Source organism: Hemiscyllium ocellatum, chromosome 12 (assembly GCF_020745735.1).
Source record: "Hemiscyllium ocellatum isolate sHemOce1 chromosome 12, sHemOce1.pat.X.cur, whole genome shotgun sequence".
Classification (NCBI taxonomy): domain Eukaryota; kingdom Metazoa; phylum Chordata; class Chondrichthyes; order Orectolobiformes; family Hemiscylliidae; genus Hemiscyllium; species Hemiscyllium ocellatum.
In genome coordinates this window covers 39,543,890-39,557,483 of record NC_083412.1, presented here as the reverse complement: position 1 = coordinate 39,557,483, position 13,594 = coordinate 39,543,890, and the positions used below count along the sequence as shown (strand labels likewise).

Sequence of the window (13,594 nt, the reverse complement as noted above, 5' to 3'; positions counted from 1 at the left end):
CCAGCTCTCGACCACCTTTTCAAGGGCAGACAGCAAATTCTATCTTAGCCAGCAATGCCTCATCCCCTGCCATAATAAAAATAAATTCTGAGCTTAATTACAAATATGAGGTTTGTGATGCATGACAATCAAGTGTAATTTGTTAAATAGAATATAAACTTAACATTTGATTAGGAAGTGAGCACAAGTTTCATCCCCATCACTGCAATGAGGTCCTTGTGTAATATAATATTCAATAACATGGATTAATCATAGAATGGTATCAGTCAGTAGTTGGTAGGCTCATGAGGCACTCAATCAAGTCGACAAGTTCAAGCTTGCCACGTTGTTTACAAGTCTGTTGCCCACAGAAACTTTAAAAGCTGGGAAAGCTCATCAACAGACCTGTGCTGCTTTCACTGTAACTGACAATGTAATAAAAGGGAATGGAACACCGTAAACTAATACCTGGCATTGTCTCAAGGGAAACGGAAGTTGAAGAGAGCCAATCGCTGCTGTGTAGCTAAGTAACAACAGAGAAAATTAAAAGGTCCCTAACCCTTTTTGTAATACTTCAGCTGCTGTTTAGACGTACAGTGTTAAGCAGTTATTTCTTTACCAGCCAACACTGTATTTGGAGAAAATACAAGTCTTAAGGTAAGCTCATATTTAGTCAAACCTAAAAGACTTTGATAACATGACCAATTAAATAACAATGTCTGGATGTCTACTATACAGGTGTGTTCAAGTTTAGTATTTCATATTTTAGGAAACTATTTTAAGACAAAGTTTAAGTCTAAAAATGTGCAGGTTAGGTGGATTAGCCATGGTAATTTACCCATTGTGTCCAGGGATGTGCATGTTAAGTGGATAAAGTTTAAAATCACACATCATCACATTGTAGTCCAACAGGTATATTTGAAAGTACAAACTTATATTTTCAAATAAACCTGTTGGACTGTAACCAGGTGTTGTGATTTTTAACTTTGTCCACCTCAATCCAACACCAACACCTCCACATCAGGTTAGATAGATTAGCTCTGGGAATTGCAGGGATGGGGTAGGCAAGTAGGATGCTCTTCAGAGGATTGGTGTTGACTCGATGGGCTGAACATCCTGCTTCTACAGTGCAGGGATTCTTGGATTCTATGATTCTTAATGACATCCGCAGGAATTGATGTATAAGTAATATGATTAAAGAAAAAATGTTAGTTTTTTTCGGCAGTTGACTTGCTAATCTCTATAGAAAGATTTCTTTAGGTTTCATTTCCAGTGAAAAAATAATGGAACAAATTATCAAAACAGCAAGTTATTTTTCCTGGATGAGACTGGATTTAGGTTTTAAACAATGTAAGGATTTTACCAATATTCAATATTGTGACTATATAGCATATCACCTTGCCTGAATCCAGTTCTGCTGTTTTTACATCTGACATGTTGTTTCCTGGATTAATCATCTTTTCTAAACTAGTTACCTCCAATGAAATATGTTTAATGTTGGAAGATTAATTTTGTTTTTTTTTAAACTACCAAACAATTTAAACTTTTTTTTCTCTTAGAAACAAGAGAATTATCAGGCAACATCTTATGTGATTATGGCAGCATCCCACAAGATTGCTTTTAAAGAGATGCCTGATAGCCCAGCAGTCTCCCCAGGATTTGGTTCAGCAACATTGGGAAACCTACAACAGAGTCAAAAGAACAGCACTGAGAATCTGAGAGGAAACCTAAGAAACTATAGTGAAAGAAGGCAGGATTTTAATAGACAGGACTCCTATGGTCATGAAGATGGACCTGAAATGAGGAATATAAGCAAAAACAGTCCATGTCCTGGATTCACACCTAACCAGAGTTCTGAATGCTGCATCAGTAATGCTAAAGAAAAATCCAGGCATCACCTAACAGAACAGGGTGATTCTGCAGAGAATGTTTCTTTTCGTTCTTTGCAAGACAAATCTTTATATTCTTGTCATTCTGAAGAACCAGAAAATCAATCATCAAGAACACATGATGCAAGTAGACAGAGTGGCCTGAAACAAGCAGAGATGCAACAGCAACGAATTGATTTAGAGACAATCGATAATGTCATAGGAGATGAGCTTGATGGTAAATCCTCTTCTGGCCATCACTCTTGTAATCATGCTCTAGAAAGCACAGCCCCAGAGACACATGTTCCATCACTTTTACAGAATCCTGTAAAATTACCTGATACAGCCGCAGAAGGAATCTCTTGTTTAAATCAGTCCAGTCCAAGGAGGTCACAGTCAGAGCATTCTCTTACTGAAAGCAAAAATGAAATAAAGTCTAAGTTGCAGCCCGTATCTTGCAGCAAAAGTGTTGAGCAATTAATTAGTACACCGATTGAGACTACCGCTTCCCAATTTTCCTCCTCCTCCTCCTCGTCATCCTCACCTTCCATTTCATCACTGATAGAAGGCAGAACTCTGGGGTCAGAACAAAACAATCACTATATAGATTCCAGTAATGCTTCCAAGCCCAGTATACTACCAACTGGTGGCAACGTGCCCATCCAAGCTGAGGTAGGTGATATCTTATTACATTCTGACCATAAAATATCTCTAATACTTGTCAAAAGGAAAGGTCATGGCAGAAATTGAATTTCTCTTATTTCAAGTTTGAGCTTCACAGGTGGAAATGCTATAATTGGGAAAGTGCAAATATTACCTCAATATTTTGGTTTTACTTTTAAAAGTAATAGCTAGCAATTGGAATTCACCAGATAAAGTGATACTCATTGTTCTTTACACTTGCAACTTCTCAAAGATTTTTGGAGGCTTTTTATTCCACTGAAATTTAGGATTAGTGGAGATCCTTGTAAATACTGTGTGTGTGTGTGTGTGTGTACGCACATATGAATGTATGTATGTAATTAAGACATCAAGGAGGAGAGAAAATCACCAAGTTGGGAAGTGTGACAGTTCTAGTCACCTCTAAAAGGTAATGGACAAAATTGCCTATTGTCCTAGTGAAGAGTGAAAAACCAAACTTGCATGAAAGGTGATGGTTAAAAATTAAACTATAAGAAGAATTTCACCTTGAAGTGAAACTCTCAAAAGAAGATGATGTGATCAATGTATACTTGGGTATTTAATGAAACTAGCTACTTAATTCAGTGATCCAAGAATGACATGTAGATGCTGGAAGGAAATCTACACAATAATTTGCCAACATTCAAGGATCTGATTACTGAATGTAGAAATTAAGTCTGATAAATGTCTATCCTGGAATTGAAATATTTGACCTCTTGAATTTTTACATCTAAAAGAGAATGCATTACAATTTTCAAATGCTTCCATGTATGCAGTGTATTGACCATTATGGACCAAATCATCTTTAAACCTGGCAATCGAGACATTTTCGAGGAAAAAGTGAGGTCTGCAGATGCTGGAGATCAGAGCTGAAAATGTGTTGCTGGTTAAAGCGCAGCAGGTCAGGCAGCATCCAAGGAACAGGAAATTCGACGTTTCGGGCATAAGCCCTTCATCAGGAATGAAGGGCTTATGCCCGAAACGTCGAATTTCCTGTTCCTTGGATGCTGCCTGACCTGCTACGCTTTAACCAGCAACACATTTTCAGCAATTGAGACATTTTCCTCATTCTTCAATTCAAACTCTCATAAAGTTACAGTTTAAGTGAGGGTAACGAGACAACTGAATACTTAGAGAATGGCAGAAGCAAAAGTCTTAACTCCAAGACTAGTGAGATTTAATGATTGAAAAATAAACAGAGAAAGATTAGAGAAGGAGAGTGAACTCATGTAGAATTGGGTACAGAAAGAGGAGGAAAGTAAGATTGAATTAATTGAGAAAGGAATAAAGAAGAAATAAAATAAAGTTCAAATGAAAGAGCCTGGAATACTGTGAATCACTTTTGGCATCCTATCTATGGAAGGGTATATTGACATTTGAGGCAGTCTGGAGAAAGTTCACCAGAGGAATTTAATTATGAAAAGTTACGTAGGTTGAGTTTGTAGCCATTGGAGTTTAGAAGAATAAGATGACGGCTTATTGAAATGTATAAAATTCTTGGGGATCTTAACAGAGTAGATGCAGAGAAGTTGTTTCTCCCTGTGTGAATCAAGGAATAATGGGTCTGATCATGGAGAAACAATTGCCTGGTGAAGACAGAAATGAGTAGGAATTTCTTTAACATGGATAGTGAATCTGTGAGATTCTCCAGTTAGCAATCGGCTTTAGTTTGTGAGGCCTGTGAAAGAACTCTTTAAGCCAGAAGTTCCTGACCTGTAAGAAATATTGAAAGAGCTGCTACCAGTGGGGAGCCAGATACATCCAGCTCAATTTCACCATCCGAACTTTCTCAAACATGGGAAATAAATGAACATGAATTCATTTCAAACAGGGAACACTGGATTAGTCATATTTAAATATGTTAATAAGTGCTCTGCCTGTCCTTTGTAGGAAATTTGGATGCCTCATGATTTACCTTCATAAAAATAGTTGCAGATACATCCACAAGCTGTTGCATCAGATTACATGGATTTGACTCTTTAACTGTTTCCAACATAATGTATGGGGTGCAGATGAGTAGTGGTGGTCAACGATGAAGCCTGACTGAATAAAACTGCTACTACAGACCTCTTTCCATTTTTAATATTAACAATCACTATGGGCTCTCTAAATGTTATTGACAATTTAGTGTTAGCTCAATCCAAATTGTGAAGGACACTAAGTCCAATCTAAGTACCAATTGGTATCAGTACCTCTCCAACTCCTCCCACATCCCTGTCTCCTCTAAGATGGAAGGTAGATTTATCTATGTGAATCTGGGTGACATGAACAATCAATTGGCTGCTAGGATACCCTGTGAAATAATTCCACAGATGCAGGTATCCTGTCACCAAGACACCCGTTATTTACACATGGAGAATCCTTGACACTCTTCCAACCTCCTCAGAGCCCAGAGTGAACAGAGCCTCTGACATCTCTGTTTATATCTGTCAGCCTGTGCTCCCTGATTAAACCAGGTTCCCTTGTTATAATCACTACACCCTGAAAGATTGGAAGTGCTGCTGTTATCATCCAGTTGATGGAAATACTGATCAAGTTAGATTCCAGAGTGAAACTTAGCTTGACAAGCATTAATTTTACTTTTGAAATTTGTTTGCCAAATTGGTCAGACAGAATATATTCACTGGAGAATGTCAATGTACTTTTAACAAATGAACATCAAACATTGTTATGCACAAAAGGAAGAAAGAAATTATACCATATAAGAACTATTTAAAACGGCCTTATTACAAATACCAGAAATAAAAATTCAGCCAACCTCTTTCCCATCAACAGCTTCTTATAACACTCAAACCTCACAGAAAATGTCATCCTTTTTCCATTTTAAAATTCCTTCTTCAGTTCGCACAGTTGGTCTTGACACTTTCCGAAAAGCTTTGTATTGACTCAATGCTGTTCATGAGACCCTTATACAAACTGCTAACACAGACCCCTTACTACTTCACATGTACCATTTAAACAAATGCCTTCAACAGCCTTGTGAGATGTTTATCTTTCTCACACTTAAAAATCTTCTCTTTCTGGAGCTTTTCTCTTTCTAACTTCGAAGTGTGATGTGGAGGTGCCAGTGTTGGACTAGGGTGGACAAAGTTAAAAATCACACAACATCAGGTTAAAATCCAAAAGGTTTATTTGGAAGTACGAGCTTTCGGTACCTACTTGACGAAGGAGCAGTGCTCTGAAAGCTAGTGCTTCCAAATAAACCTGTTGGACTATAACCTGGTGTTGTGTGTTTTTTTTTCTAGCTTCTAAGCAACCTAGGATGACTGCTTTCTGCTCCTGACTATTTTGGACAGTGTTAAATTACACAATTGATTTCCATGCCTTTGCCTGAAACACCTACTTCTCTGGCACTTACTCACTAATATGCTGGATGGTTCTAACCTGTCAAAAGAAACTTTCTCTCTGTGTCATGGGTTATTCTGTTACTAAGCAACAGGCCTTGTTTGCTCCTCTCCCTTTTATTTTCTAAAGCACTGAACATTCCACTTCAACGTTCTCAATGATGTCTGATGCATAGAATATCCATGATACAGAGAATCAACTTATCCAAAGGGCTCAGGAGATTTGGAGTTATAGATCTCTTCTGTTTCTTTTTCATTGTGTGCCACCATGTCCTGCAAAGAGAGAGCAGAATGGTGATAATTGTGTAATGTTGTGTTTCGGTGTCGAACAGCTTGAATCATGTGAAAGCATCACTACAATGTGTGAGATGGAGTTTCTGAATTTTAGGTGTGACCCTGAAGGTCAAAAACTACTGATGGGTGAGTGACGAGAGCATGGGACATAGAGCAGTACCAGAGGTCAGTGCTGTGATACTTGGGAGATGTGAAAATCTATTTACTGACCTGGAGCAAATTCACGGGGCTTTTTGTGGTCACATCTTTGTGTCCAGATCCCAGATTGATCTTCCTGACTACTTGCTCACAGTCCCTAAGGACATCCTGGGATCTCTAGAATCATGACATCTCTCTTCTTGTCCACTTCCATGAGTAGATCCAAGAGCCTCGCATCCGTGAATGCAGAAGCTCTTTCACTGCCCTATTTCCCTCCGTCAGAACTGCAGCATTATCATTCATTGACAGCATCCTATGATTCAGTGGAGCTCTCTGTTAAGAGGATCAGGGAATCTATATTATGTGTTGTCAGCGCACTGTATTTAGTCAAGAGTGTGGTGCTGGAAAAGCACAGCAGGTCAGACAGCATCCGAAGAGCAAGAGAATTGACTAAGCCCTATATGCCTGGAACATCAATTCTTTTGCTCTTTGGATGCTGCCTGACCTGCTGTGCTTTTCCAGCACCATACTCTCGACTCTGATCTCCAGCATCTGCAGTCCTCACTTTCTCCACTGTCCTTAGTACCCTATTGAATAGCCAGCAGCACTGGTCCTGCTGAGAACAAACAGTGCTAGCTGGTAAAAAAGAAGGGAGTACCTGACAATAAGTTTGGACTGGTACAAATCACCATCTCAAGTCCCAAAAATGGCACTGTTCTAGTCTAATTACATGTCATTTTACATTCGTAACCAACTTTCCAGAATGAAAGATTTGCATTCACTTCAATGAGGACATGAGCACAAATAATTTGTCATGTTGGTTAATCTTCGTATTTCTTTGTTGACAGGACTGTATCCCCAATATCACACGGATTAAATTGCTTTCTCTGATTGCAGCATTTTTAAAAGCTCTAACTTTGTTTAGTATTTATTTAATGCAATATTTCCCTTTTTGTTGTCTGCATCAATTTAGAAAACATTTAATAAAGAATGCTTTCAACTAATGTGGTACCTGAATGGTTGAGCCTGAGTGATAGAGATTGTACGTAATTGGATTTTTTTTTGAGTGGAGCACGTTGCAGCAGCATAAATCCTGCCAGTTATTCCTGTTTGTTCTTAAGAGCAGGCCGGGAGTGGCAAAGCAGGAGAGGAAATGTGATTGGATGATAAATGGCAGTGTAGTGTTTGAGAGGCTCATGGTAAAGCCTTCTCCTTTAGAGTGACAGATCAATTGTAGCTTAATGTGACTGCTATCAATGTTAAAGCACAGCTGACGCACTATCCCAGCTGTAGGAAAGCACATGCAAATTCATTGTTGTCAATGACAGCCTGAAGGCAACGGTTTCTGTGAAGAAGCTGAACGTAACAGTCATCTTCTGAGACAAATTAACCATGAAGGTAAATGATTAAATTGCATCACTTTTCTGTACTCTGAATCATTATCATCACCATCTTGAATTTTGCATATGGTTCAGTAATAACATTCGTGTTTACACACAAACTGTATGCCTGTTAGACTGTGTAATGTGTAGTGTCTCAGAACAGAAGCAGCTATGTGCTGTGCAACACTGCAGCCAAGTCCTCTTTGTTCTGAAATGACAGATACCTGACTTCAACAAATATTGTTACTCAGATGAGCCTAACCAAAGCTGTAATAAATCATAGGGCCATTGTTTGGATATTGTTGATGTGTTCTAAGGTAATATTCAGTCTTTAAAAGAAGTTTTCAAACATGCTTCGCCATAATCCAATTAGATTTGTGATAGGAGTTGAACAGAGAAGGAGCACACAAATGATTAGAAAAATGTAAATATGAAGGAAATAAAAAAAGAAAACTAGACTAGTTAATTGGGGAAAAATCAACAGATAGAACATGGGTACAACTTTCAAACAGGACATGAGTAAAATACATACTTTTATGAGAACGAAATGAAGTGCAACAAATGCTTGGATAAATAAAGAAATGAAAATACAATTTAACATGGGCATGTTTTGTGACCAGATTAAAAAGCACCAAAGAAAATCAAATTGAGCGTATGTACTTTATATAGGGGAAGAAAAATAAGGCTGATAGGTAATGGAGAAGGAGTTGAAAGCCACAACTGATGCCAGACATATGTAACGCAGATCTCAACTTTCAACAGGAGACCTGTTAATAAGGAACACCTCTGTTCATGAAGAGAGAAGGGTACAAATCCGAAAATGATCCATCAGTTAGCAAATTGTTGAAAACAGATAAGCTACCTCAGATATATTTGGGGGATCAACAGTCTGCATCCAGGCTACTCCTAACTGACTGGATTGTTTAGGGCTTCTGGAATGCATACAAGCTGTAATTTTCTGCTCAGGGTCTTCAACAACTGTTGTGACACTAAACCATGAAGGGAAGATTGTGGTTTGATTTTCAAAAATACAGGAATGTTCCTCCAATGCCACATGCTACTGAATATTGATCTCTCCCCTTTTGTCTCTCCATATTCCTACATTACCGCTGGCAAAGTAAAGGCCTGAAGTTAACTGAGTAAATGGGCAAGCCACCAGTGAAGGCACAGAAATTGCCTGTAGCTCGACCAGATAATGTTGATAAGAAGCAAAGCCAAATTTCAGGCTAGAGTCATAACACCACAATGGGGCATATTTCTGGCCCATAAACAGAACTGAATAAATTTCTGCCTGAATGGGTTAATTCAGGAGATCTGGCAAGGATTAGCAAAAATGCACGAAAACCAATAATTTAATGAACTGCTGTGAGGAACTAAGAGAATGCATTGATAAAGCAAATCCTGTCAATGCTGTGAATATTGAATTTAGCAATTTGATTCAAGTAGCTTTTAAAAGTTCAGAACTGCTCTACATACCTCTTGAGGGTACATTTCCTCAAAGTTGCCTGGAATATTGTGAATAGTTTTGGTCTCCCTATCTAAAGAAAAATACATCAACAATAGAGGCAATCAAGAGAAAGTTCATTAGGTTGTAAAGGTAAAGGTGCCATAGTCATACTGGACTATGGGGCTGCTCTCTCATTCCAGAAAAATGACTGCAGTGGTTGGTGGTTTAACCTGAGGATCACCAAGCCTCAGGTGAGGTTGAGAAGGATAGTGTTTCATGGTAACCTCAGCTGATGTAGGAATTGAACCCATGCTGTTGGGCTTTATGCCTCATTGCAAACCAGCCTCCCAGCTAACTGACCCAGATTTGGTCTTAATTGGGTTTTTTTTAAGCGTTTTACTCGGCACTACAATGATAATATGTACAATAGATAACACATAGGGTTGTATCAGTAGCATCTGCTTGCCCTGTGTTTTTTAAATCTTTCTTAAGGGTGATTGAATTTTAACACAAGGTGAAGTAGCAATTTGATTGAATCATAAGATGTTTCATTTCATCATGTAAAGTACAAGTCAATCAAAATGATCAGACTCACTTTGTTCAATTGATGCTACTGATTGTACACAATATGAAGTAGGTCACACTATCCTTCTTTGATGGCTTTTTTTCTTCAACTTAAGCAGAATAAATCTTCTACGTTCTGTGGAAAAACTTCATCTCGTCACATTAATTGCTTATTGTGTGCCTGTATATTGTTCTTTTCTGAACAGGCTTTTGATGCTTTTGTTTTTAAAAGCTTTAATTGCAGTTTCACAGGAAAGTCACACTGAATCGGTCTGGCCCACTCGTGACTCCAGACCAGCAGCAATGAGATCGATACTTAAATGACCTAACAAGCTATTCAGTTGTGTCAAGCTGCTATGAGGTCTGAGAAGAATTAATCTGAATATATCTCTCAGTATCAACATAGGCACTGGAAACAACAAGGACAAATGCAGCTCTGTCAACCCTGCAAAGTGTTCCTTCGTATTGTTAGGAGGCCTATGCTTAATTGTGTTCTACGGACTAATGAAACAACAGCTAAACACACATGGAATCAGACCTCAGTTGTAAAGTGCTGTCCCACTGGCAGAGGATATACCTAGCAGAGGTGGAGGCATTATGGTATTCTGATGGCTAGGAGCTGCCCTGGAAGCCTTCAGTTATGGCTCTGATTCCAACAAGTCTCATGGCATCAGGTAAAACATGGATAAGATGTTAATCATTAGAGGGACCCCTTGTCTCCCATCCTCACCCTCCCACTGATGAATCAGTATTGCTCCATGTCAAACACCACTGAGAAGAAACAAAGGGTGGAAAGGGTGCAGCATATAGTCTTGATGGAAAATTGCAACGTCCACTGCCAAGAGTGGCTTGATGTTACAACTAGCTGATCGAATATCAAAGGACATGGTTACTAGACTGGGTCTGTGGCGGATGGTGAGGGAACCAACAAGAAGAAAAGTATACATGTCCATGATCTCACCAATCTATCTGTGAATGAAAATATTAGAAGAAGAACCCACTGTTCAATCCGCATGGAGATGAATTTGTTATCAAGATGTGGGTGTACTGCACATTTAAGAAAGTTAAAAGCTAGCAGAACTACCTGACACAGCACCAAGTGTTCTGAACAAGATATAATGTCAAATTTGGCTGAACAACTTGATTAGCTGGTTGCCTGGAGAGGATAAAGCAAATTCAAATTTGGCCAATCACTTTAAAATATACTCCAAAAATACCAAACTTCAATCAAGTTTGAATTTATTATATTGACAATCTTAAAAGCCAATGACACAATCCAATGCTTTGGGGATATAAGACCGGGGAAAATTGTTCATTGGGAGGAGAATTGCCAAACAACCAGCATCTGCAGACCACCCAGAGAATAGATCTCTTAAAGGTTTCTTTATCAGTCAGTGAACTGTGAAATCTGCAAGAAGAAGAAAAGATCAAGAAAGATATAAGAGAAGATTCGACATCTGCCTAGTTTTGAAAATTTGAATTTTTGGTTAACCTTAATCGGGGGGGGTTTTATCGGACTAGTATTATAGAAGGGGAAGGTAAAAGATAGGTTAGGGGAAGGAGTTGTTAGTAGTTATTAGTTAATTATTCTCCATTATACTTTAAGAAATAAAGTCATTAATTTTACTTGAAATAGTTCTTGGCCTCTCAAGTTTTCACAGATGGAGTAAATCTTTTCTGTGTTGCTGGTTTAAATTAACCAGGAGGGTTTACCCTGAGTCATAACAATTTGTGGGCTCCTCTGGGATTTAAACTATTTCAGACAGATTTGAATAGTTTTGGGGAGCAAAAAATCCCAGCAGATTTAAACACTTATAGATTAATGTTCTAGATCTTTTAAATAAAATGTAGGTGAGACAATTTTAGTGATTTGTGGTTGATTAAATTAAAAGTGAGAGAAATGCCTCTGAAAATTGCTAAAGAGGTTCTGGGATTTGAAGATGATTTGCAAAGTTGCCAAAAAAGTTGAGAAGGAAAGAAAAAGACCATATGTTTATAATTAGCAAAGAAATTATTCTTGGGTTTAACCAAGGACAAAAGTAAAACTGAAATTATAAGGAAGTTAACTCAAACACTTCGGTCCATAGTAGAAATAAACGTGCAATCGAAGTAGAAAAACTTAAATTACAATTGAGGAAAATAGAGTCATAGAGATATACAGCATGGAAACAGACCCTTCGGTCCAACCTGTCCATGCCGACCAGATATCCCAACCCAATCTAGTCCCACCTGCCAGCACCCGGCCCATACCTCTCCAAACGCTTCCTATACATATACCCATCCAAATGCCTCTTAAATGTTGCATTTGGGGGGATCTAAGAAGATCACACTGCAGAGCTTCACATTGCAGGAGGAGCAGGACGGTCCTTTAACCCACCCAACCCAGATCATCAGGATTTCTTGGGGTGTTGGAAAGATTGTGGAGCCCCAAGAAACATTTAACAATTGACTTACCTGTATTTTCAGCTGTCCAGAAATGCCTAAAAAGGGAGGAGGAGCATCTGAGGCCGGGCCTGCAGCTCAGGCTGCAGCAGCCTCTGAGCAGATTACTCTCCAGGACCTGGTGAACCAGCTCTCGAAATCTTGCGAGATGTAGGGGAAACAGAATGAAGATAAGCTGGCTCCAGTCTCTCATATGCTGCAGAAGCATGAGCAGCAGCTGGGAGACCTGGAGAAGAGGACGGATGAGGTGGAGCACAGGGTCACAGTGGTGGAAGAGATCCAAGCCCTGAAGATGCGGATTTGTAATTTGCATGACCAAGTGGATGATCTTGAAAACAGGGGCAGGAGAAAAAACATTCGGATCATCGGTCTGCCTGAGGGTAAGGAGGGTGACAGGCCTGCAGAATTTGTTGAAGATTGGCTTCCAAAATTCCTTGACTTGGAGACTGGCATGAGAGGATTGAAGATAGAGAGGGCTCACCAGGTCGTAGCACAAAGGTCGGGTCTGGGTCAATGCCCTCGTCCTTTCCTGGTGCGGTTCCATCATTACAGGGATAAGGGGAGAGTCATGGAGGCTTCCAGACTCCAGGGGAAGGATCCAAAGGTCCTAATTTACGAGGGGTCTAAGATCATGTTTTTTCAGGATTTTTCAGCAGCGGTGATCCAGAAACGATAATCGTATGATGGTGTCAAGAGAAGATTGAAGGAGCTTGGGATTCAGTACTCCCTGAGATATCCAGCAGTGCTTCGGATCACCTTAGATGGATCCATGCATCTCTTTGACACATCGGAGAAGGCAAGAGACGTTGTGGACAAACTAACCTAAGTTAACCAATTGTAGTATGTATAAATATCGTTGCTTAGGTATGTGTTTATCGTTCTGTAAAAGAAATGGAGAAAATCCGGGTGGAGCTTTGTTTTCCCCCTTTTTTTTCCTCTATTGATAATACTTTGGTTCAAACTATGTCTGGCGGTGGTTAAGATGTACATTTTAAATTTCTAAGTTAGGACATACCAAAAGATGAATGAGGTATTTATTCTCCCTTTTTTTATATAAAAGAATTTTTTTTATTCATATTGATATTCTTATGGGGTGTTTATTCTTTTTAGCCTGTGCTTGCGATGCAGCTCTAGCTGGGAGAAGTGAAAGTGTTTGAGATAGTTAGATGCCTATTTATGGCAGTACGGGATGGGTAGTTGCCCCCTCTGGGCAGGGGGTGAGTTCCCCTACTCAGCGCTATTGGCGCTTTATATGTTGGTTTGTTTTCTGGCTTTTGTTGTTTTTTATTTTTAATATTTTTGTATGTTTGTTAAATGTAATGGTTTTAGTTTATGTAGTTTTTATATTTGGTGGATCATGCAACAGTAAGGCTCAGCAATTTGTGGTTCGGGTTCCTCCTCTCTGGATTTTAAATGTAATTGCAGAAGATTATGGCTAATGATTTGATTGGAATA

General features: G+C 39.0%; 1 protein-coding gene across 2 annotated transcripts in view; it reads left to right on the top strand.

Moving 5' to 3' along the window:
- Nucleotides 1-546: 546 nt before the first annotated feature.
- The window catches only part of LOC132820729 (centrosome-associated protein 350), a 68,332-nt gene continuing 55,284 nt past the window's right edge, over nt 547-13,594 (top strand). For both annotated transcript variants that reach the window (XM_060832999.1, XM_060832998.1), the window contains exons 1-2: nt 547-636; nt 1,539-2,519. In XM_060832999.1, coding sequence (XP_060688982.1) covers nt 1,575-2,519 — 945 coding nt within the window. In that variant the 5' untranslated portion in view covers nt 547-636; nt 1,539-1,574. The remainder of the gene's footprint in view (nt 637-1,538; nt 2,520-13,594) is intronic.